Source organism: Cyprinus carpio, chromosome A18, assembly GCF_018340385.1.
Source record: "Cyprinus carpio isolate SPL01 chromosome A18, ASM1834038v1, whole genome shotgun sequence".
In the NCBI taxonomy this organism is placed as follows: domain Eukaryota; kingdom Metazoa; phylum Chordata; class Actinopteri; order Cypriniformes; family Cyprinidae; genus Cyprinus; species Cyprinus carpio.
This window is the reverse complement of record NC_056589.1, coordinates 27539498-27562741: the sequence shown is the minus strand read 5'-3', so window position 1 is coordinate 27562741 and position 23244 is coordinate 27539498. Positions and strand designations below refer to the sequence as shown.

General features: G+C 36.7%; 3 protein-coding genes, 3 non-coding genes and 1 pseudogene across 7 annotated transcripts; 6 read left to right on the top strand and 1 right to left on the bottom strand.

Moving 5' to 3' along the window:
• The first annotated feature begins 37 nt into the window (after positions 1-37).
• LOC109063295 (40S ribosomal protein S3) lies at positions 38-3539 on the top strand. Its single transcript, XM_042775710.1, has 6 exons — positions 38-174; positions 607-737; positions 1114-1207; positions 1294-1388; positions 1672-1859; positions 3336-3539. The coding sequence occupies exons 1-6, from the start codon at positions 145-147 to the stop codon at positions 3533-3535; spliced, it is 738 nt and encodes a 245-aa protein (XP_042631644.1). The 5' UTR covers positions 38-144; the 3' UTR covers positions 3536-3539.
• Positions 1436-1585, top strand: LOC122148686. The gene has a single exon (XR_006162557.1). It is a non-coding gene; the product is annotated as a small nucleolar RNA SNORD15 (small nucleolar RNA).
• On the top strand, positions 3114-3256 carry LOC122148687. Its single transcript, XR_006162558.1, has one exon. It is a non-coding gene; the product is annotated as a small nucleolar RNA SNORD15 (small nucleolar RNA).
• Positions 3540-3576: 37 nt separating the features above from the next.
• On the top strand, positions 3577-3721 carry LOC122148688. Its single transcript, XR_006162559.1, has one exon. It is a non-coding gene; the product is annotated as a small nucleolar RNA SNORD15 (small nucleolar RNA).
• A 1002-nt stretch (positions 3722-4723) lies between these two features.
• LOC122148620 (BTB/POZ domain-containing protein KCTD14-like) lies at positions 4724-7664 on the top strand. Its single transcript, XM_042775708.1, has 2 exons — positions 4724-4883; positions 6154-7664. The coding sequence occupies exons 1-2, from the start codon at positions 4827-4829 to the stop codon at positions 6820-6822; spliced, it is 726 nt and encodes a 241-aa protein (XP_042631642.1). The 5' UTR covers positions 4724-4826; the 3' UTR covers positions 6823-7664.
• A 127-nt stretch (positions 7665-7791) lies between these two features.
• Positions 7792-20690, top strand: LOC109063308 (annotated as a pseudogene).
• LOC109063334 (mth938 domain-containing protein-like) lies at positions 20646-23118 on the bottom strand. 2 transcript variants are annotated; one of them, XM_019080409.2, is made up of 4 exons: positions 22849-23118; positions 22377-22519; positions 21914-22009; positions 20646-21043 (listed from the first exon to the last, which is right to left on the bottom strand). In XM_019080409.2, exons 2-4 carry the CDS (start codon positions 22506-22508, stop codon positions 20903-20905), a joined length of 369 nt encoding a protein of 122 aa, XP_018935954.1. In that variant the 5' UTR covers positions 22509-22519; positions 22849-23118; the 3' UTR covers positions 20646-20902. The 2 variants fall into 2 exon arrangements, with proteins under 2 accessions (XP_018935954.1, XP_018935953.1); XM_019080408.2 differs by having other exon boundaries at positions 22866-23105.
• Between the last annotated feature and the right edge of the window lie 126 nt (positions 23119-23244).

Below are 23244 nucleotides of genomic sequence, written 5' to 3'. Positions count from 1 at the left end.
GACGGCGATGTGATGAACTACAGCATGTGATAGGAAAACTACAGCTCCCATCACCACACACACAGTCATACGGAAGTGATTCGTTACCATAAAGGCACTTCCGCCACGCCGCCAATTCCTTTCCTGTCTGCGGCCTCCGGCAATATGGCGGTGCAAATCTCTAAGAAGAGAAAGGTTGGTATGAATTTCGCTTTAAAGTTGTGTAAGGAGAGCGAAGGAGTGCAAAATAACAGCGGCGCCTGATTACTATGTAACTTATCTATAATCGAAGCGGTGCAGGTGAGGATTTAATGAGGATGTATGAGTGGATTGAGTCGGATGCTGTCCTCTCTGAATCTGAAGTGAAACATGGCAGGAGAAGCGCACTGGACTTTCGGATTCGAGCGCTGCAAATATATATAATACGATACAGAAGTGATATTTAAGCGTTAGTGAGAGTGCTGGAAATTTGACACTTGATCATATAGAGTTAACTATATTTAACAGTGTGTACATGTGTTATTCTGCATATAGTGTCAGCTCTGCCTTGTATTTTTGATTGACATTCAACATTGCAAGCAAGATGTTACTGTTCATATAAAACTCTGCATCATCTTTCTCTCTCAGTTTGTGTCAGATGGCATCTTCAAAGCCGAGCTGAACGAGTTTCTGACCCGAGAGCTGGCCGAGGATGGCTACTCCGGAGTGGAGGTCCGTGTCACCCCAACAAGAACAGAAATCATCATCCTGGCCACCAGGTGTGCACCGCTTCCTCATGCACAAGCTGAAAATGTGCATTTAAACCAATGACGTGGGTGAACTAGGGATGCACCCGTACCATTTCTCCAGATTTAATTCTGTTTTGGAGTATCAGCATGGTTTTTATTTTTAAATCAGTGTAGATTTTCTATACCTTGACCTGATCATCACTCTTTTGTGTGTTGAACACAATCTACTAAATATGGACAGCTTCGTTTTAAAGAAAAAATAACAAGTGAACATGTATTTTCATAATCTGTGACAAAGAAAAATGTATGTTAGTGGATAATTCCGCAGCAGAACTTACTCTGGAAGAATCACGAGGGCACCTCCTTACGGTTAAAGTGTGATAACGTTATCTTGTTGTCTCTTCAGGACCCAGAACGTTCTGGGAGAGAAAGGCCGGCGCATTCGTGAGCTGACTGCCGTCGTTCAGAAACGATTCGGGTTCCCTGAAGGCAGTGTGGAGGTGAGTTCAGTTCTGAACACGGGTGTGAACGGGGTCCAGAAGTGGTTCGTGTCGGCGTGTTCTGAAGTATTGTGTTTTTATCGTAGCTGTACGCTGAGAAGGTCGCCACCCGCGGTCTCTGCGCCATCGCTCAGGCGGAGTCTCTGCGCTACAAGCTGCTCGGAGGACTGGCTGTCCGTAGGTGAGCGTTCGCTTCCCAGCATGCATTGGGCTCCCGACTGAAACTCCCTTCAGTGATGATACGATGACGAGTCGGAACGGGGCCGGTGCTGTCTTTGAGGATTCTGGGTCAGGCTCGCGTTCTGTGCGTCTGACTTCAGGTCCTCGAAGCAGCGAGTCTTGTTTTCTTGAAGACATAGAGGCATTTGTCTGAGAAGGATGCATGAGTTTAGTTGGAGTGTAGATTACTTTTCTTTTCTTCATCTGGTGTCTTTTTGATTGGAGGTCGTGTTTGTTCTTCTCAGGGCCTGCTACGGTGTTCTGCGCTTCATCATGGAGAGCGGGGCCAAGGGTTGTGAGGTGGTGGTTTCTGGTAAACTGAGAGGTCAGAGAGCCAAATCCATGAAGTTCGTGGACGGCCTGATGATCCACAGCGGAGACCCCGTTAACTACTACGTCGACACTGCTGTCCGCCACGTACTGCTCCGACAGGGTGAGATTAAATGGACTGGAAGTTTAATTTGTGTCACATCTTTAGCAAATTGTCACATTCACATTTTATTAGGGGGTCTCTGGAAATGTTTAGAGAAAAAATATATAAAAATGGATTAAAATGAGTACTGAAATGCAGTACTGTAAGTAGGGAAAGTGTAATAACTCGAACTACGTATTTTCTAAATATGAATAATTTTTAGACGTAATATTCATAATTTGTGTCAGATCTTTAGCAGATTGTTGGATTTTAATGGGGAAATGTTTAGAGAATTTTTTTTTTTTTAAATGGGATTAAAAGAGATAACAGTACAATACCTTGAGTAGAATAAAATTCAAGTGAATCCAAATTTTTTTTTAAATTAATTCAGATTTTTAGGAGTTTGTCAAATATTGAGTAAATTCTTGCATTATTTTGCAAGGGGGTCTGTGAAAATGTTAGAGAAACTAAAAAATTGATTAAATAAAGAGTAGAGTTACTGTACTATAAATAGAAAACGACAGCGTAATTTAATAGAAACTACATTTTTTATTATTTTAGACATAATATGAGTACTATGGATTTTCGTTTGCCAAATCTTGTGTATTAGTGTAAAAAAAAATACTGAATTTTATTAGAAAAAAAATTAATGTAGAATAATTAAAATATATTTATAATTTAACTTGCTAAACTAAATAATTCCAAATATTTTAGAAATATTTGTAATATTAAGTGCAAGTTGAGTCTTTATAAAAAAAATAAAAAATAAACTATAGACAGATTTTAAATATTGTCTTCGGCATCTAAAATATTGTAAACCTTTTATTTTACGCACTGATTTTAACACACAGTTGAAACAAACCTTTTTCAGTGAGTTTATATTGAATTTTGCTCAAAGCTTGTGACTCAAATTGAAATCAAATCAGAAAGTCTGGGAACATAAATATGTATCGTCTCAAATACTTGGACTTTAATGTGCAAACCTGTTGCCATATAAAACTATAAGGTTTAGCATGACACCTCAGTTGTCTAACAAATTTAGTAACTTAAGATTGTTCCAAATGTAATTTCAGAAGCGTGTATATCTTTCCTTCAGTGATGATATACTGAACCAGAATTGTATTGTTTCAGAATAGTCAAGTCCTGGCTCCTCAGAGCTGTGTGATGGTTTAGATGCGTTAGTCTGAGAAGGTTCTGAATGCATGAATAAAATGGTATTATACTGACTTCTGGTCACCATTAATATGTCCATGTGATTCTGTCGGCCAGCTGACCCTTCAGTGATGATACGATGACGAGTCGGATCGAGGCCCGTCTCTGAGGACTCTGGCTCAGGCTCACGTTCTGTGCGTCTGATTCAGTTCCTCAGATCACGTGTCCTCTCAGATTGAAGATGTAGAGGCATTTGTCTGAGAAGGGTTTTTTTATTTTCTTTCTTGCTGACTAGTTCTTGTCTTATCTAGTTTTTGATGTGTCTGTGTGATTGTCTTCATACAGGTGTGCTTGGAATCAAGGTGAAAATCATGCTTCCCTGGGATCCCAGCGGCAAGATCGGCCCCAAGAAGCCCCTGCCTGACCACGTCAGCATCGTGGAGCCCAAAGATGAGGTCCTGCCCACCACCCCGGTGTCCGAACAGAAGGGGGCCAAGCCCGAGGTCCCAGTCATGCCACAGGGAGCCCCAGTGCCAACCCCATAAAGAGGTAAGACCTAAAAACCCCAAACTGACCTCCACGTTCCCTTCAGTGATGATACGATGACGAGTCGGATCGAGGCCCGTCTCTGAGGACTCTGGCTCAGGCTCACGTTATGTGCGTCTGATTCAGTTCCTCAGAGATCACGTGTCCTCTCAGATTGAAGATGTAGAGGCATTTGTCTGAGAAGGGGTTTTTCTTGCCGACTAGTTTTTGCCTTTGATGCTTTTTTCCTAACATGATGTTTTTGTCTCTTCCAGGTTGACGATCATTGATGGAAGGCTTATACTTTTCTGTATAAAAAAAATTAATAAAATGAGAAATGGGGAAAAGCAGTGTGTTTTCATTCTTCAAATGAGCAATGTTTTAAAGAAGCTTTGAGCACTTTTGAGTGTGATCTACCTGAAGATGTGAAACATAACCGTGAGCAGCAGAACACAGTTGGAAGTCTGTCCTCCTGTAGGTCGTGTTAACAGTAGAAGCTTCGACAACTGCTTAAAACAACTTTTTTATTATAAAGCAGAGTGTTTAATTGTAATGAAATCGTAACATTATGGAGGGAAACTTAAATATAATGTTGTATCGAGTGGTTTTATATATTTGACTCCATGGCCCCTCATTGCACAATATCCAAAGACCTCATGACCTTCCCAGCTGTGTGGTATTTTCTGAATAAGAGAGACCGAAATACATGTACACACACACACACACACATATGTATGTATATATATATATATATATATATATATATATATATATATATATATATATATACATTATATATAAATTATATACAGATTGGATGTTTTCGAGCTGTTTTAAGTTTGGAAAATAGCACTTTTAAAATTAAGTTAAATTAAAAAGTCTATTTTTTTGTTTATTTTAATGCTTGTTTTGTCTTTTAATTGTAATTATCTGAAGTCATCTTTCTGTCCCTTAGAGAGCCACTGCTCCAGAGGTGTGTTTAATGGCTGTTCAAACAAACAAACCTGAAACAAACCCTCATGTAAAAGTGCTGTGCTGAGTGATTAACATGCGTGTATACCATGGTATTTACATTGTACTGCAATGGTACTTGTCTAAAACAAACACCGTTTAAAGCCTGTTTTGTAAGTGAACTGTTGAATTAAACTGTTTAAGAACCATTTTCAGTGTTTTCGCAAATAGTTCCTTATTAGCTAGAAGAGAAGGCAGCAGTGCCGTGAGTGGGTGGGTCTTACAAAGTTTCACACACACCTGATTCAGAGCCTGAGCAGCTGCTACCTGCGTGAACAACAGAAGCTTCATCTGAAGATCATGAGTTTACCTGACTATAAATCGCCTGGGCAGCAGTCCTCAGCGCCTGTGCAGTCGGTAAGACATTATAGAGGAACAAGAATAAACATCCACATCAGAAAATGGAATGTCACTTTGTAACATGTTCATCGTGAATGTTCTGTTTCATGTAACAGCTGTTCTGTGTTGCAGCTATTCTTTCGAATCGCTTGAGATGTGTATTTGTAACATTAAATCGTTTTTTTGACAGATTATAGCTATGTCATCGCGTGCTGTTGAAGACTGTCACAGCACCGCCTGTAAAGCAAACACACGCGAGACGTTTTGAACATACTGTGCTGTACTTATTAATACACTGTACTTATTAAGGCGGAAGCTTGTAAAAGATTAAACCATTAATGTATTTTCAAAACGAGGCTGAGGAAATGATTTTAAAAATTCAAATACTGAGAATGTAGTATCTAACATCTGTCAATGCATCTGATAACCGTGTTTTTCAGAGAGAACTAAATGCATGGTGTTTTTATTTTATATACACAAACAGTACTATCGTATTTTCGTATCATGACAGTACCATGTTTCCAGAAGTTCTCTGAATTCATGGTAGTTTCACAACAGTGCATATGTTATATAAATATAGCAATCTTTGCTTTAATTTTAGAGTCTTTATACACACACGCACACACACATTATATAGGATTATAAATTATATATAATTATTACTAATTAGATAATTAGTATTACTAATCAGTATTTATTTGAATCAGATTTGTCAAATGTGCATACAAATTAAATTGTGTGTGTGTGTGTGTGTGTGTGAAAGTATATATTGTAATAATATTAAGCTATTTCACATAACAGTATGTATGTTTATATATACTCCACAAGACAAAATAATAAATGAATTTGTAAAAATGACCCTGTTCAAAAGTTTACATCTTAATAACGTGTGTCATTTCCTGGATGATCCATGACTGTTTTTATGTTTTGTGTTAGTTGTTCATGAGTCCCTTGTTGGTCCTGAGCAGTTCATTTTATTTATATATATATATATATATATTATATATATATATATATATATATATAAAACACTAAAATATACAGGATTACAGACTGTTTACTGAATTATGTCTTATTTTTGTTGCATGATTCAACAAAAGTTGCCTCAGTTAATGTTGGTCTTTAATTGCTCTTTACATCGTTGCACCTTAGAGACATTACATAGTCTGTTGTGTTGCTATGAATCAATAATGACAAAGAGTGGGCAGGTTCACAGAGGCTTTCAGTGGACTCATATTTTTCATATTAACCATTAAATGTATATCAAAGCGATTTTCTCCCTCCACAGAAATCCCAAGTTGTGCAGCTGAACATCGGCGGTCATGTCTTCAGCACCACTCTGGGAACCATCCGTAAGTTCCCAAACTCCACACTGGCGGACCTGTTTAACGGATCAACCAAACGGATGGACTCTGAGGGCCGTCACTTCGTAGACCGTGATGGGACTTATTTCAGGTACATCCTCGAGTACCTCAGAATGGAGAAACCTCCTACTGAACACCTGCAGGAGGTGCATAAAGAGGCGCTTTACTACGACATCAAACCTCTGGTCAAAGCCATCGAGGAGACGCCGTTGTTCTTCGGAGAGACGGTCGGGAGACAGCAGTTCTTGGCCCGTGTGCCGAATTACCGTGAAAACCTGGAGGTGATCGTGAGGGTGGCCAGAGCCGAGGCCATCGCCTCACGCTACTCCAACATAATCGTGTGTGTGGTGAGGACAGAAGATGATTTAGCCAGATACAACAACGCTATCGACAGTCTCGGCACCCCGAGAGAGTCCGTGGTGAGCTTCGGTCCGTGGAAAGCTCCCGCGTCAGTGGAAGACCTGTTAGATTGCGTCAAAATGGACATAGAAGCCAGAGGATATAAACTAAAGATCCAACCACACAGCATAGACAAAGGGTTTCTCTTCAAGAGCTACGACTTCTTCTATAAACTGATTTTCACTTGGTGGTGAAGAATGTCTGGCCCAAGTTCATGACCTGGAAACAGGGATTTAAAAAGTCAAGGAATGTTTCATATATTATATAATTAATTCAACATGAACAGCTTCTGTTCCTTTAGCAGACCCACCTGTATGATGGTGTTCTTATCTGTCCGTGTCTGTTGAACCCTTGTTTAATATCGTCTCTAGTTGTACAGGCCTGGTCCTCGGCGTCTGCACTGATGAGTCTGAAAGTTTTAAAACAATATTCTGGTTCAATTTAAGATTTATCAGCAGCATTTGTGGCATGCTTTGGATTACAACAGAATCTTATTTTGACTAAATTGTGTGTACAGATATTCACTAAAAATAATGTGGGTAAATGCATAGTTTTGTTGAGCGCAGATGCTGCAGACATTAATTTGCATTTCATTTAACCACCAACACTTAGCTTTTGGTCCTAAGGGATGTTTTTGGCTCGTTTATTTGTCCATATCTGAGAATTGCACCATTTTATGCATGCAGCTTTTAATATTTATTCATTTGGCTGATGCTTTTATCTAAAGTGACTTGCATTGTATTCAAGGTATGCATTTTATCATGTATTCCTAATGCATTAAATAAGAATGTAAAAACAGGTCCACTTCATATAGCAACATTTTTTTTATCTTTTTAATTTTTGTGTAAATGTGTAAATCATATGTCTGTTTTAACTTTGTACATCATGTGTTTATTATGTGTGTGTTTTTGTCCTGCCAAGTCACTTTCCTGGTGCATATTATTAAAGATGCAAAATAATATTAAGAAAAAGTGACGTGCTATTTCCAGCAGTTGTGGGATCAAACTCAGAAAAAAAAAATCAAGAATATTTGTATCTGTCCTATTGTTATGTCATTGAAATCAGAATAGGTTGTTTATAATATTATGACATTAAAAAATAATATGCATAATGCATTGAATTTTTAGAATTAAAAGGAAAGACCCTATTGAAAGCCAGACTGTGCTCGTGTGATTTCTGAAGACTTCCGTCCATGAGGTGTCTCGCTGTTCTTCTGACGCCGCCGAACAGCGCGCATGCGCGAAGAAGCGCAGGCCCGCGATAAACAACAGCAGCAATGGCAGCTCATCTGAAGAAACGAGTTTATGAGGAATTCTCTAAAGTTTCTCAGGTGAGCATATAAAACATCACATGTACTGATTATAAAACGTCATGTTATTGTGCTGGCCATAGAATATAATTGTAATATTATAATAAAAAAAATTAGAACAAATGTCAAGCAGATGTAGCCTTTAGCATTAGTGTGATTGTTACTGTATCCGTTATCATGCGTGATAACTATTATTCTAATAGCAAACAGTTATTTATTTGTACATTTATGTTATCTGGTTGTTGTTTTTTTCCTTTATTTAAAGTCTTTTTAGTAAGAGGGAAGTTGAAACGCTATTTTAAATGCACATATGTGTGCTTTTATTTTTATTTTCTTATTAACACTTTAATTTCCTGTCTGTTTTTATCGTAATGTTTATTTTTTTTCTTTTATCTGTGAAGCCTGTAACAATAACTTCTCTTTGCCAGCACTTGCTGTTGGTGTATTGATCTGCATTTGACAAGTAAACTCTCAGATTGTGTGATAGTGAAAATAAATAACTTAAATGAATGTTAAAGTCGTGGTTGTGTGTGAGACATACATCACAAAATATCAGAACCCAGTCTTTTCTTACTGTTCAAAATTTCGGGATCAGAAAGATTTTCAGTGTTTATCAAGACTACATTTACTTGACCAAAAATATAGGGAAAAATCAGTAATATTGTTAAATATTATTACTGTTTAAAATAATGGTTTTCTATTTTAATATACTTTAAAATGTAATTTATTTCTGTGATGCGCAGCTGAATTTTCAGCATCATTACTCCAGTCTTCAGTGTCACATGATCCTTCAGAAATCATTCTAATATACTGATTTATTATCAAAGTTGGAAACAGTTTGCTGCTTAATATATTTTTTTTTTGGAACCTGTGATACTTTTCCAGGATTATTTGATGAATAAAGTTAAAAAGAACAGTGTTGTTTTAAAATAGAACACTTTTCTAACAATATAAGTCTCTATTATTGATTATCTATAGTCTTTTTTTTTTAAATCAATTTAACAAAAGCATTTATTTGAAAATTACTGACCCCAAACTTTTGAACGATAGTGTATAAATGCTGTTCTTTTTACATTTTTATTGATCAAAAAGTATCAAAAAGTATCACAGGTTCCAAAAAAATATTAAGCAGTACTACTCTTTCCAACATTGATAATAAATCAGTATATTAGAATGATTTCTGAAGATCACGTGACACTGAAGACTGGAGTAATGATGCTGAAAATACAGCTTTGCATCACAGAAATAAATTAAATTTTAAAGTATATTAAAATAGAAAACATTATTTTAAATTGCAATAATATTTCACAATATTACTGTACACAATACTCCTTATCAAATAAATGCAGCCATGATGAGCAGAAGAGACAAAAAAACATCACAGATCATTCTGATCCCGATCTTTTGAACAGCAGTGTATGTCAGCGCATATTAATCATGTTGTTGTTGTTTTGCAGCAGGTGTCTCTTGAGGAGGTTCCAGCGAAAAAGCTTCGACTGACCAAACCCAGTAAATCAGCCGCTCTTCACATAGACCTGTGTAAAGCCACCAGCCCCACAGACGCTCTGCAGTACCTGCTGAGTTTCGCCAGGAGACCGGTGGAGGCGGAGAGCGTGGAGGGGGTCGTGCGCATACTGCTCGAGCATTATTACAAGGTATCAACACAACATGAAACACGTCACCTAATACTGATATTAAATACACATTTTAAAACGAGACACGGGCAAATTCCAGTTTGTATGTGTATGATGTGTATGGTTAACTTTTAATAACTGTGTGTTTGTGTTGATGTGGTCTGCAGGAGTCAGATAACTCTGTCAGGCTGAAGATCGCCTCGTTGTTGGGTTTATTATCAAAAACCCAGGGCTTCGCTCCAGACTGCATAGTAGATATTTGATTTCTCAGTTCCTGACACCTGAATGCCGTGCTATATGACACCTTTAATATGAATGTCGTTATCAATAAAAAAAAAAAAAGTTTTATTGTCATGCCTCAACAATAATCTATCAACAATGAAAGTAAGTCTTTTTTCGATTGTATTGAAAAATTATAATGTTGTATTACTGCTAAAGAGTATAGATTGGCTTCAATATCAGCTGGTTTTAGACTAATGAAAAGGTTACTTTTTTAAATTATTTTGTACTGTTCTCTGAGGTCCACTTATGAACTGTGTTTTTGGCAGATTGGCTCCAATATAAGCTGGTTTTAGACTAATGAAAAGGTTACAAATTAAGATGTTCTTTTATAGTTTAAAACATGATTTTTTATTCCACAACAACAATAAAAATCAAAAAAAAAATAAAAAAAAACATTTAATGACACCCCTAAACAATAATACTGGTATCACTGGAACAAATAAAAAAAAGGTAACTCTCTCTCTCTCTAGAAAAAATGTTTTGTGTGTGTGTGTGCTGCCGTGGATTGTCATGCCTCAACAATATTGTAATACTGGCTATCGCATCCAAAGTTCACAAAAATGTCTTTAGAAGAGTATGCTTTTTTTAAATTAAAAGTTCAAATGTAATAAAAAATGTATGAACGATTTATCGCATCCAAAGTGAATCAAAACAAACATTAATTACATCGAGAAAAAACAATCACAACGGAGCTTTTTGGAAACTCCGATTTTGTTTACATAATATGATGTATGTGTGCGGCGTGTGTATATTTATTATGTATATATAATAAACATTCACACATGCAGGGATGCATAGACCATGCGGAAGGGGGGGGGAAATATCTATTTTATTAGTCCAACATGGAAAAAAATAAGGAGGATTCTCAGGTCGTTCTTGATGCCCTTTCAGCTCTTTAAAATATATTATGAATCTGTATGAAAATATTTTGCAAATTATTATGCACATATAAATATAGAATTTATAAAGCCCTAACTATTTGTTCAAAATATACACAGAAAAAAAACCGCACAGACGTAGTGAATTCATGCATAATCTATCAAATACTTTTTTGTATGGTCGATTAATTTTACACTATTAATTGATTTTAAAGCAGCACTAAATTCACGGATATAACTAAACGGGGCTATATATCGATTATATAGGTATTTTTGCATATAGTGATTTATTGCAATATAACGGTTTATATATATTATTGATGTCGTGATGATGATCACTATAGCAGCTATGGCTAATATGTTTGTAGAGCGGGGAACATTTTTCCATCCGCACATATAGGAATGAAACTAGTGAGGACGATTCTGAACTGCTGGCCATTAGACCGCTCTGAGAGGTGGCAGTGCAGAGCGCAATTACAAAATGAATAATGCAGGGTTTCAGTGCAGATTAGTTTGGGGCGCCGATAATTGTGTGTAATCGGTCGAAATATTGGATTTTTACTAGAACACCACATTCATACAAAAACTTTATGTGTTTTAGATCTCATTAATGGTTCTGGCTCAATATATTCTTATATATAACTCTGCTGAAGATGATCGGTACTCAGCTCCCAGACAAGAGTCAGTGCTGTCGTTCAGAGACTGATAGAGAAATTCTGTGGCTTGCAAGGTGACTACTAATCATCTAAGATTTCAGACAAATTCCTGATTTCATCAGCTTTTTAACAGTTCTGAATCATACTTTTTGGCAGTAACAGTTGTTGATACTGATTTCATCAGCTTTTTAACAGTTCTGAATCAGAATTGTATAATAATTTACTTTCACGTCACATTTTTCCTCAGCATCTCTCAAGCACTTATTTCGGAGTGAGGAATAAGTGTCTGCAGCTGCTGGGCTGTCTGGGGACGGTCGACAAACCTCTCAGTAAAGAGACTGACGCAGGACCCGGAGCACAAACATCACACGTACGGGACGTTCAGAGTGTGATCAGCGACTACTTCCAGGACCAGGACCCTCGCGTGCGCACCGCCGCCATCAAAGCCATGGTACTTGAGCTAGCTCTGTGGAATAACGGCATGTTAGAATGCATTGAATGTGGCTTTTATTCACTCTTTCTTTAAATGACTTCAGTGTGTTTTTCTTTCTCCGATCAGCTGCAGCTACATGAAAGAGGGATGAAGATTCAACAGACTATTTATAACCAGGTCAGTATCAGCTATAATAATCTTACAATACTGTCCAGATGTTTACGGCTGGTGAGATTTTTTTGCTTTTGAAATCTACTTACCAAGGCTGCATTTATTTGATCAGAAGTACAGTAAAAATATGAAATGTAATTTAAATAATAATTAAAAAATGTAATTTATTCCTGTGATCAAAGCTGATTTTTTCAGTGTCACATGATCTTCAGAAATCATTCTAATATTCTGATTTGCTGCTCAAGAAAGATTTCTGATGATCATCAATGTTATAAACAGTTGTGCTTCTTCATTTTTTTATGGAAACCATTAAACATTTTATTTTTGAAGATTCTTCGTTGAATAGAAGGTTGCATTTGTTTGAATCTTTTGCAACTGTATAAATGTCTTTACTGTCACTTTTAAACAATTTAATGCATCCTTGCTGTAAGTATTAATTTCTTTTAAAAAATCTTACAAAACATTTGAATGGTAATATACAGTACAGGTCAAAAGTTTGGAAACATTACTATTTTTTATGTTTTTGAAAGAAGTCTCTTCTGCTCATCAAGCCTGCATTTATTTTATCAAAAATACAGAAAAAACAGTAATATTGTGAAATATTAGTACAACTTAAAATAATAGTTTTCTATTTGAATATACTTAAAAAAAAATAATTTATTCCTGTGATGCAAAGCTGAATTTTCAGCATCATTACTCCAGCCTTCAGTGTCACATGTAACCATCCAGTCTATCACATGATCATTTAGAAATCATTCTAATATTCTGATTTATTATGAGTGTTGGAAACAGTTCTGCTGTCTAATATATTTGATGAATAAAGGTTAAAAAGAACTGCATTTATTCAAAATAAAAAAAAAAAAAATTCTTCTAATAATATATTTTCTTTACTATCACTTTTTATCAATTTAACACATCCTTGCTGAATAAAAGTATTGATTTTATTTAAAAAAAAGAAAGAAAAAAAAAATACTGACCCCAAATTACTGACCAGTAGTGTATATTGTTATTACAAAATATTTATATTTTAAAAACATAGCTTTTTTTTTTTTTTTACTTTTTATTCATCAAAGTATCCTAAAAAAGTATCACATGTTCTGAAAAAAATATTAAGCAGCAGAACTGTTTCCAACTTTGATAATGAATCATCATCATAAGAATGATTTTTAAAGGATCATGTGATAATGATCCTAAAAATTCAGCTTTGCATCACAGAAATAAATGATAATTTAAAGTATAATAAATTTAAAAACAATTATTTTAAATTGTAATAATATATCACAGTACTAAATTTTTTTTTCTGTATTTTTGATCAAATAAATGCAGGCTTGATGAGCAGAAGAAACTTCTTTCAAAAACATTAAAAATAGTAATGTTTCCAAACTTTTGACCTGTACTGTATGTTTTACATTTTTCATTCCTCTGAGCATGAGATTACAAATGAAATAACTAACGTATGAATGTCTGATCCCCTGGACAGGCCTGTAAGCTCTTGAGTGATGATTATGAGCAGGTTCGCTCGGCAGCGGTGCAGATGGTTTGGGTTCTGAGCCAGCTTTATCCTGAGAGGTAGAGAGTCAATCTCTAGTTTCTGTTTTGTTATATGAGTCCATCCGGTCTTCAAGAGTAGGTAATGCTGACTGCAGCCATTGTGTACTTAATGCTTTCTTGCTTTCTAAAAGCCTGCACTGTTTTAAATAGTCATTTCAATTTGAGAAACTCAAGAATGAAGCCTTTTAATATGGATTGAACATTGATTTTGTCCTTGTGCATTAACAGTATTGTTCCCATCCCCTCCTCCAATGAGGAGATCCGACTGGTGGACGACTCCTTCGGGAAGATCTGTCACATGGTCAGTGATGGCTCATGGGTAGTCAGAGTGCAAGCTGCGAAACTGCTGGTGAGTGTTGGGTGTGTTTGTAGCATGACCACGGGATTCATTTCTTGTTAACTCACCACTCACTTTTCCATCCATCTGTGTCACGCTCTCTCTCTCTCTCTCTCTCTCTCTCTCTCTCTCTCTCTCTCGCTCTCTCTCGCTCTCTCTCAGGGCTCAATGCATCAAGTCAGCCCTCATTTTCTGGAGCAGACATTAGACAAGAAGCTGATGTCCGATCTGAGGGTATATACACACAACAAATGACATGCAAGAAACACACAGGCAAGAAATGTTTAAAAAATATCATTCTCATTCTATCTCAGAGGAAACGTACTGCTCATGAGCGAGCGAAGGAACTGTACGCGTCTGGAGAGTTCTCATCTGGACGGCGATGGGCCGACGACGCTCCTAAAGAGAAAGTCGACACTTCGGGTGTAAATCTCATCGACTCCGGAGCCTGTGGGGCTTTTGTTCACGGCTTGGAAGATGAGATGTACGGTATGTATTTCAAAACACTACTATTATTTATCTTTGAGGACATTTTAGCACTTAGTTCCAGAGCTGGGTAATTCAATTGGTATCATTTTTCACAGAGGTGCGTATCTCTGCGGTAGAGGCGCTATGTTCGCTCGCCCAGTCCTCACCCAGCTTTGCTGAGAAGTGTCTTGACTTCCTGGTGGACATGTTTAATGATGAAATCGAGGAGGTGCGGCTGCAGTCCATCCACGTGTTGCGGCAGATCTCGACTCACATCACGCTCAGAGAAGACCAGCTGGACACTGTCCTCGCAGTACTGGAGGTGACAGAGTCAAAACCACAGAGCACAATGAAAACAGAAGTGCTCTGAATGGCATTTTAAGGCATTATCTAGTGCAGGGGTGTCAAACGGAGCCCTGGAGCCCTAATTAAACACACCTGATCCAACTTCTCAAGCCCTTCAGGCTTCTCTGAAACTACATGGTATGTGTGTTGGAGCAAAACACAAAACTCTCCGGCCCTCCAGGAATTGAGTTTGACACCCTGATCTAGTGAAATACAGATATATGAGGTAGGGCTGTATGGTTCATCAAAATAAAACAAAATCGCAATATGGCTTAGTGTGATTATCAAATCACAAAAGCTGCAATTTGATCATTTTATTAATTAAACAAATATATTCACTGCATTTTTTGTGCTCTCCGCAGTTTTCTGCATTTGAAAATGAATACATTTTTATTATTAATTAACCCTGACAACAACAAGAATATGTATATATAAAAAAAACTATAATTAATATTAATTAATAGTAATAGTAGTATGGTCATATTAAATATAATCACATTGTTTTGGCCAAATTGTGCAGCCCTACAAACAAGCACAGCAAACCTGCCTCATTTGTCTTTTTTTCTCAGAAAAATTGCAATTAGATAATAATTATTATTATGATTTTATTAATAATATTTTTTAATACAATTTTTGTTTTACAGTGAAATATCACAATAGTAATATTCTTTTTTTATGTTTCATGTAGTTGTAATAATAATGATAATGATACCTATTAGCATTATTATTATCTAGCCATATTTTAATATAATCACCATTTTTTTGGCCAAATTGTGCAGCCCTGCAAACAAGCACAGCAAACCTGTCACATTTATTTATTTTTTTATTCATTTTATCAGAAAAATTGCAATTAGATAATTATTATTATTTTATTAATTATATTTATTTATCAATTTTTTTTTACAGTGAAATATCACAGTAGTAATATTCTTATTTTTTGATGTTTATGTAGTAGTAATAATGATGATAATGATTACTATTAGCATTATTATTATATAGTCATATTTTAATATAATCACCATTTTTTTTGCCAAATTGTGCAGCCCTGCAATCAAGCACAGCAAACCTGTCACATTTATTAATTTTTTTATACATTTTATCAGAAAAATTGCAATTAGATAATTATTATTATTTTATTAATTATATTTATTTATTAATTTTTTTTTTACAGTGAAATATCACAGTAGTAATATACTTTTTTTAAATGTTTTATGTAGCAGTAATAATGATGATAACGATTACTATTAGCATTATTATTATATAGTTATATTTAAATATAATCACCATTTTTTTTGGCCAAATTGTGCAGCCCTGCAAACAATCACAGCAAACCTAGCGCATTTATTTTTTTAAATCACATTTATATAAAAAAATTAGCAATTAGACGTTTCCCCAAATCATTCAGCCCTAATTTCAGACCAGTTAATTGCTGATTCATTGCAGGACTCATCGCGGGACATTCGTGAGGCCTTGCATGAGTTGCTCTGCTACACTAATGTGTCCACTAAAGACTGCATCCAGCTGGCCCTCGTGGAGCTACTGAAGAACCTCACCAAGTACCCGACCGACCGACCGCAACTCAGTCTGGAAGTGAGTTCCAGTGGCTGTTCCTGTCCGTTCTTCGCTGTCATCCAGCTCCATTCTAATTAGTTTTTGTGCTCCTTCAATCCAGATGTCTGAAGTTCCTCGGTGCTCGACACCCGACCCTGGTGCTGCCGATTGTCCCTGAGCTGCTGAGCACACATCCGTATTTCGACACCCCAGAACCAGACATGGACGACCCTGCCTGTATCCTGATAACATATCAATGCATTTGACTATTAACACATGCATTTACATTCTTTACTTTTGTCAACAATAAATAAAAAGTGACGAGTAATACAAAATAAGCAATTTGCTTTGAATCCTGAATGGCAGGAACGAATCTGATCTCAAAATTCAGACTGAAATGCATTTCCAAACATCTGATTTCATGTGTTTATTTGCTGTTCAGACTGATAGTATTTGAACTACGTTGGATACTTTCTGCCGTCTGTCTGTTCAGAGCTGTAGGTATTCATGTGTCTGTTCAGATGCTTGTTTTCCTGACCTGGGTTTGTTCAGACATCGCTGTTTTAGTTCTGGTCTTCAACGCAGCCAAATCCTGTCCCACCATGCCAGCACTGTTCTCAGATCACACGTTTCGGCACTACGCCTACCTGCGTGACAGCTTGTCCCACCTGGTACCACACCTCCGAGTGAGAAACCTCTCTGCGTACCTCATATCCAGTCTTTTTTATTTTTATTTGATTATTATACAAACTATCGTTCACAAGTTTGGGGTCAGAGACTTTAATAATGTTACAAGAATCCTGAAAAAAAAGGAAGAACAGTTTCCACAAAAATGCTTTCAACATTGATAATAATCAGAAATGTTTCTTGAGCATCAAATCAGCATATTTTCATGATTTCTGAAGGATCATGTGACACTGAAGACTGGAGTAATGATGCTGAAAATACAGCTGTGCATCACAGGAATAAATGACATTATACAATATATATATAGAATACAGTAATAAATAGTAATAATATTTCACAGTTTTACTGTATTTTTGATTAAATCAATGTAGCCTTGGTGAGCAGAAGAGACTACTTTAAAAAAAATAATAGTTTTTTTAAATCATACTGACCTCAGACTTATGAAGGGTGGTGTATGCTATAATTTCTTTAAATATTTTTTTATCAATGTATGACTTTAATTTCTTTGATTATCATCAATATCTTCTTTGGTGTTCATCTCAGTTGCCGGGCAGAAAGCAGACTGCTAGTTCAGGTCTGGAGGCGTCTGGCGTGGGTTCCGGCAGTCTGGAGTCGGCACAGAACTTCCTTCAGGACAGTCTCGTTCGGGTCAGCGCCCTTCAGAACCTGGAAACACCTGGTGCTCAGGATCTGCTGGAGTTTACCATCAGGTTCAAACCTCTAATACACTACAACTGTACAGTATTATCTGAAGGTCTCTTAATAAGGTGTATAAGATGGTTTTGATCTGCGTCACATACAGAGATCTGCTGCGGTTGGGGGAGCTGCAGACGGAGTTGGCCGGATCTGCAGATTTCTGTGCCACATACCTGCACTGCCAGCTGCTGCTTACCAAGGTGAATATATGATATAATACAACTAATAAATATAAAATATAGTACAACGCTAGTACTTCATTAGCACAAGAATAAAATCTCATAAACAAAAATTCAAAATTTGGGAGTTAGTAGGACATTTTTTTTTTTTCCAACAAGGATGCTTTAAATTGATTAGAAGCTTCAGGTGCCGACTACCTGAAGCCAACAAGGATGCAACATTAAAGATTTTAAACACTAAAAAATCTTGCCGACCACCTTTGTAAATGTTCCGATAAAATAAGGCATATCCATAACTTTGTTTCTTTTGACCCCAGGCACTCCATAAAATAAGGCATATCCATAACTTTGTTTCTTTTGACCCCAGGCACTCCAGGAGAAGTTATGGACCATGGCTGTGCCGCTTTGTCTAAAACAAAATGCCAAAGTTTCAACAGCCGCTCGGCAGGTATGTCCTATCGAAGTGAATTTAAACCAAAGCAAACTTTTTCACTAGTGATAAGTGGTTATCATTTGATGATGCGTGACAGATCCTGGATGAGACCTATAAGCTGGAGTTCTTGTACAGCGGTCTGGAGACGCAGCAGATCGCCACAATTCACAACGTCCGGCTGCAGGCGAAAGCGTTACAGCTCATCCTGACGGCCCGATCCAAACCAGGGTCAGCACTGACTTATAAACTTATTAAATCTCTCACACAGTTAAATCTCAACGTTTTGAAACTGATAATCTTTCGTCTTCTGAATCCCAGGGTTGACCGGGTTCTTGGTGCTTGTGAGAAGTTCCTGCAGGATGTGGAGTCATTTCAGAGGTAAAAGCACTCAAAGCTGATGATAAATGCATCAAATCTCAACCTAAACATCGTTCTGTTCTTGTGGTTACTTTCTCAGGCTCTTCATGACAGAGTTGCCCCATTTTCAGGACAGTTTTGTGGAGAAACTCCTGGAGTTGATGCCCAGGCTGACGACCTGCAAACCTCTTGATCTGGTTAAAATCCTTCAGACCACACTGCGGCAAAGCGGATTCATCCATCTCAAGCTACCCGAGCAGGTTTGTGGATTCTGACACGCGAACAGCTTCGGAAAGTTGTAGCTTGTTTGTTGGAATATCTTTTGCTTTGTCAGATCCACAGGGCGTCAGCGACAATTATTGAGCCGACGGGAGAATCAGACAACCCTTTGAAATTCACCACCGGTCTGGTGGTGGCGTTAGATATCGATGCTACTCTTGAACATGTACAAGATCCACAGACTTCAGTCAAAGTGCAGGTCAGAGGCTCTAACCTCATTACAGAAAAATCATAAAAACAAAAAAATGGTGTTAAGAACGATTTACTGAGAAAAAAGACTTTGCATCCATTTGTAGACATGTTTCACCATCCAATCATTTCCTGCATTTAAATCCCAACCTATGCATGCTACGGTCATAGATTTGATTCCCACTGAATGCAAGAAACTATCCAAATTTCACCTGAATGCATTCGCTTTGGATAGAAGCATCTGCCAGTCACATTAATGCCAGCGTTCTTTCAGTGATAATCCTGTTTTGTGCATAAAAATAAATCTGTTTGATAAAATTTGTGTGCAGTTGATGCACATTATTTATTTTTTCCTCATTGTCCCACAGGTGCTGTATCCAGATGGACAGTCTCACATAATCCACCCCAAACCTGGAGATTTCAGGACCCCAGGACCTGGACGTGTGCGACTGATCACGCAGGTTTATCTCTCTCACTCTGCCTGGACAGGTGTGTGTCCTTTCTGAAATGCACATCAGTCGTGTATTTTGGATTGAGGATTATTATCCAGTAGCTATTCTTTGTGTTTTGTCCTTGTATAAAATAATGTTGCAAAGACCAATCCTTCTCTGCTGGAAGCGAACAGCATGCACCCTTCACAGTTCCATAAATATAAATAGAACTGCGTCTAGTCCAACAAGGCATGAGTTATTTTATATCTGTGAGTGTCTGTGTGACCAGCAGAATAATGAGGCGGGAAAAAAATAGAGATTAATTACAGCGGTCAGAAAGAGAAAGATGTCCAATTTGCAGTCACTCATTCAAGCTGTTGTTTTAGAAACACTTTCTGTAATTTAATGCAGTTTAGTATTATACATTTATATTAAATAATATAAACCTTACAGATTTACGGTACATTTTGCACGAGTCATCAGTGCATGTTATTCAAAAGAAAAAAATGTTATTTACATTTACAAAATTATATAATTTTCACTTTTGTTGGAGTGCAATAACAGCATAAAGTAGAATGTAATTGTTTATTTTTTATTTAGTGTTATTTTATTTAACTAAAATAGAAAAAAAAAAACATTTTGTTACTTGCAATTAAATAAACTTTATGGAAATAAAATATTAAAACATTTACCATTTATATTTAGTTTAACTTCACGTACTCAGATGACTGAAATTGAAATAAAAATGAAAAAAATGAACTATAAATATTTATGAAAATGACAGAAATACAAAAAAAAATCTTATAACTTTAAATTAAAATGAAAACAGAAAATATAACTAATTGTTAATATTAATAAAAACTATAATAGAATCTCAATGATACTAAAATAACTGGTGTTTTTCCTTTCAGAGGCCTGTCAGATTGAGGTGCGGTTGCTCCTGGCCTACAGCTCCAGCAGCAGTAAACAGTCTGCCTCTAAACCTGCGTGGAACGAGAGCATGGACGGCCTGCCCACCAGCGAGAGCTGCATCGAGGGCACAATCCACCTCAGCAAACCCGTCAAAGTCTTCATCATGCCCAAACCAGCTCGCCGCTGACCCGACGAACCCAAGCAGTGCATGTGAAATTAACAGCCAACACAAAATCAAGTGTTTTCACAATTACATTTTATCTGAAATAAATGTTTTTTGTTCATTTGCTGTGTGTGATAATGGGGTATTTTCACAGCCTTCATCCAAAGAATAATCATTTAATGATTAGAAAGCAAATAACATTTTCACCAAAGGAAAAAAATATGCTCAGAGTGCAAATTATGAAGCGTCTATTAAGAAAGCAATGTTCATTTGGAATGTAAGGCACTTTAAACAACCCATAAAATGAATTAGCTGGTTGTGTTAATGATGTGATCAGCAGGTAGAGTGGAAGACCCCGCCCACTTTAGCTCCCTGTTCCACCAGAGCGTTATATTCTTTAACGGCCTGCTCGGTCTGAAACACCCTCACGTCGACGCCCAGCTTCTTCACGTAATCTAGGGTGGTCGGGGGCACCTGAAAGATAAAGAAAAGCAAATTAGCTTATTTAAAGTAATATTTGCTGATAATGTGCTCGCCCTCAGGACATCCAAGATGTAGATGAGTTTGATTCTTCATCAGATTTGGAGAAATGCAGCATTGCATCACTTGCTCAGCAATGGATGCTCTGCAGTGAATGGGTGCCGTCAGAATGAGAGTCCAAACAGCTGATAAAAACATCACAATAATCCACAAGTGATCCACAACACTCAAGTCCAGCAGTTAACATCTGAAGAAGCCAAAATCTGTGAGTTTGTAAGAAACAAATCAATCAATAAGATGTTTTAACTTTTAACTGTTGCTTCTGGCTAAAGTACGAGTCCATAATAAGGCTTCCTCCAATGAAAAAATAATCTCATCTGAATTAGGAGAGAAATATATACAGATAAAACACCATTTACTAGTTCTAAACACATATGTGGGTGGATTTGAGAGGATACCAGGAGATGGACTGTTTCACTGGAGGAAGTGTAATTATGGACTCATTTTAGTCTGAAGCAACAATTTGAAGTTAAAAACATATAGATGGATTTGTTTCTTACAAACATGAAGCTTTTCACTTCACAATACATTAACTGCTGGACTGGACTGGAGTGGATTACTTGTGGATTATTGCAATGTTTTTATAAAAAAATTCTACAACAAACAAAACCACACACATCCACTACAGTATGAGGGTGAGAGAACAATTTATGCAATGCTACATTTCTCCAAACCTGTTCCCATGAAGAACAAACTCATCTTGGATGTCCTGATGGTGAGTAAATGTTCAGCAAACTATCATTTCTGGGTGAACTATTCCTTTAAGGATCGCAATATTTAGATTCAGCAAATCCAGAGTGTTACCTGTAGAGCTTCATTCATCCCTCGTCCTATGACCAGCGTCTGCACTCCTGTCCTCAGGACGTCTTCCAGGTCGGCCGGCTGGACGCCTGGATAATGCTGGCAGGAGCACAGATGCACTTCAGACACAACTCTAATAAATAACATTTAAAGCAAACCGGTTCAAATACAAGATCATTTTAATATGTTTTGATATATTTTGGGCCACTACATAGTTCCCATACTCTATTTGTGTTATTACAGAGTTATTAAACCTTACAATTATTCTAAAACTTAGAAAACAGTAATAAAACAAAACAGTATTCCAGCAGACACAATATGTTTTGCACTGACAAAAAAACAAAAGACAGAAAGGTAACATCAAATGGCTCTTAAACACATTGCAATTTTTATGACAATATGAAAACATAAGAGGATAATGTCATAACTTGAGCTTGCTTTTACAGTGATCTGGTGTTCATCTTACACTTGTACCAGTTTCACGCCAGTCCCAGGCTCGGCTGCCACCAGGCCACACTTTACAGTCTTTGTAGGATGTGGAGCAACCTTTGACCTTCATGTGGCCCCAGGATAAAGATGATATTTCTGGAGAAGACATGATCAGCTGTCCTGTAACGGAGTGGAAGTAAAATCACATTCATTTATACCATGCTATTTTTCCTATACAATAGTACATGAATGGGTTAAAATTTCAGTACTATGGTTTTACTATCTGGCACTATCAATGTACGTTGTTGTAAGCGATGCCACTCTAATATAATAATCAACCCTAACTGCTTTTTAAAATTTTATTAACCTTAAATACCATTTAGAAACGATAAAGCTGAGAAGAAGTGCCTTTTTTATTTTATTCATGCAACAATTTATATTCGTAACAAAAACAACTTTAGAATTCATTCACTATATAAATCTATTTAATTTATTTTATATAATCTTGCCTTGGCCTGCAACTCACTCTCGCTTGTGTTGTGTTGGTTTCTCTTCGTGTGAGGCCGGACACACCCACAACGTACGTCACTGGCCGGCGTCAAATCAGCGTGCGCTTCAGTGACGTACAAAAAGCTGCCACTACTAATATATTACTACGTAATATATTAGTAGTAATATACGTAGTAATATAATATATTACTACGTAATATATTATAAAATATTAATTTTAGGAGAATTGTATATGTTCACGTCACATCAGAATTACTGTTACTGGTTTTCGTGCAATTATACTGCTAAACATTGGTAATTTAATTAAAGGATATACACAAATATATAAGAATATTATATTATTTGGTCATAATTAATAAATAGAATTTTCTCTTTTGTTATTATTATTGTCTATA

What these genes read in the sequence shown, in the direction of transcription:
- LOC109063295 (XM_042775710.1), top strand. Translation starts at nt 145, where the DNA reads ATGGCGGTGCAAATCTCTAAGAAGAGAAAG. An exon ending in ATCATCATCCTGGCCACCAG is followed by an intron (nt 738 to 1,113) that starts GTGTGCACCGCT and finishes TTGTCTCTTCAG; the next exon opens with GACCCAGAACGTTCTGGGAG. An exon ending in GGAGGACTGGCTGTCCGTAG is followed by an intron (nt 1,389 to 1,671) that starts GTGAGCGTTCGC and finishes TGTTCTTCTCAG; the next exon opens with GGCCTGCTACGGTGTTCTGC.
- LOC122148620 (XM_042775708.1), top strand. Translation starts at nt 4,827, where the DNA reads ATGAGTTTACCTGACTATAAATCGCCTGGGCAGCAGTCCTCAGCGCCT. An exon ending in CCTCAGCGCCTGTGCAGTCG is followed by an intron (nt 4,884 to 6,153) that starts GTAAGACATTAT and finishes CTCCCTCCACAG; the next exon opens with AAATCCCAAGTTGTGCAGCT.
- LOC109063334 (XM_019080409.2), bottom strand. Translation starts at nt 22,508, where the DNA reads ATGTCTTCTCCAGAAATATCATCTTTATCCTGGGGCCACATGAAGGTC. An exon ending in GGCGTGAAACTGGTACAAGT is followed by an intron (nt 22,010 to 22,376) that starts GTAAGATGAACA and finishes TGCTCCTGCCAG; the next exon opens with CATTATCCAGGCGTCCAGCC. An exon ending in GGATGAATGAAGCTCTACAG is followed by an intron (nt 21,044 to 21,913) that starts GTAACACTCTGG and finishes TTTATCTTTCAG; the next exon opens with GTGCCCCCGACCACCCTAGA.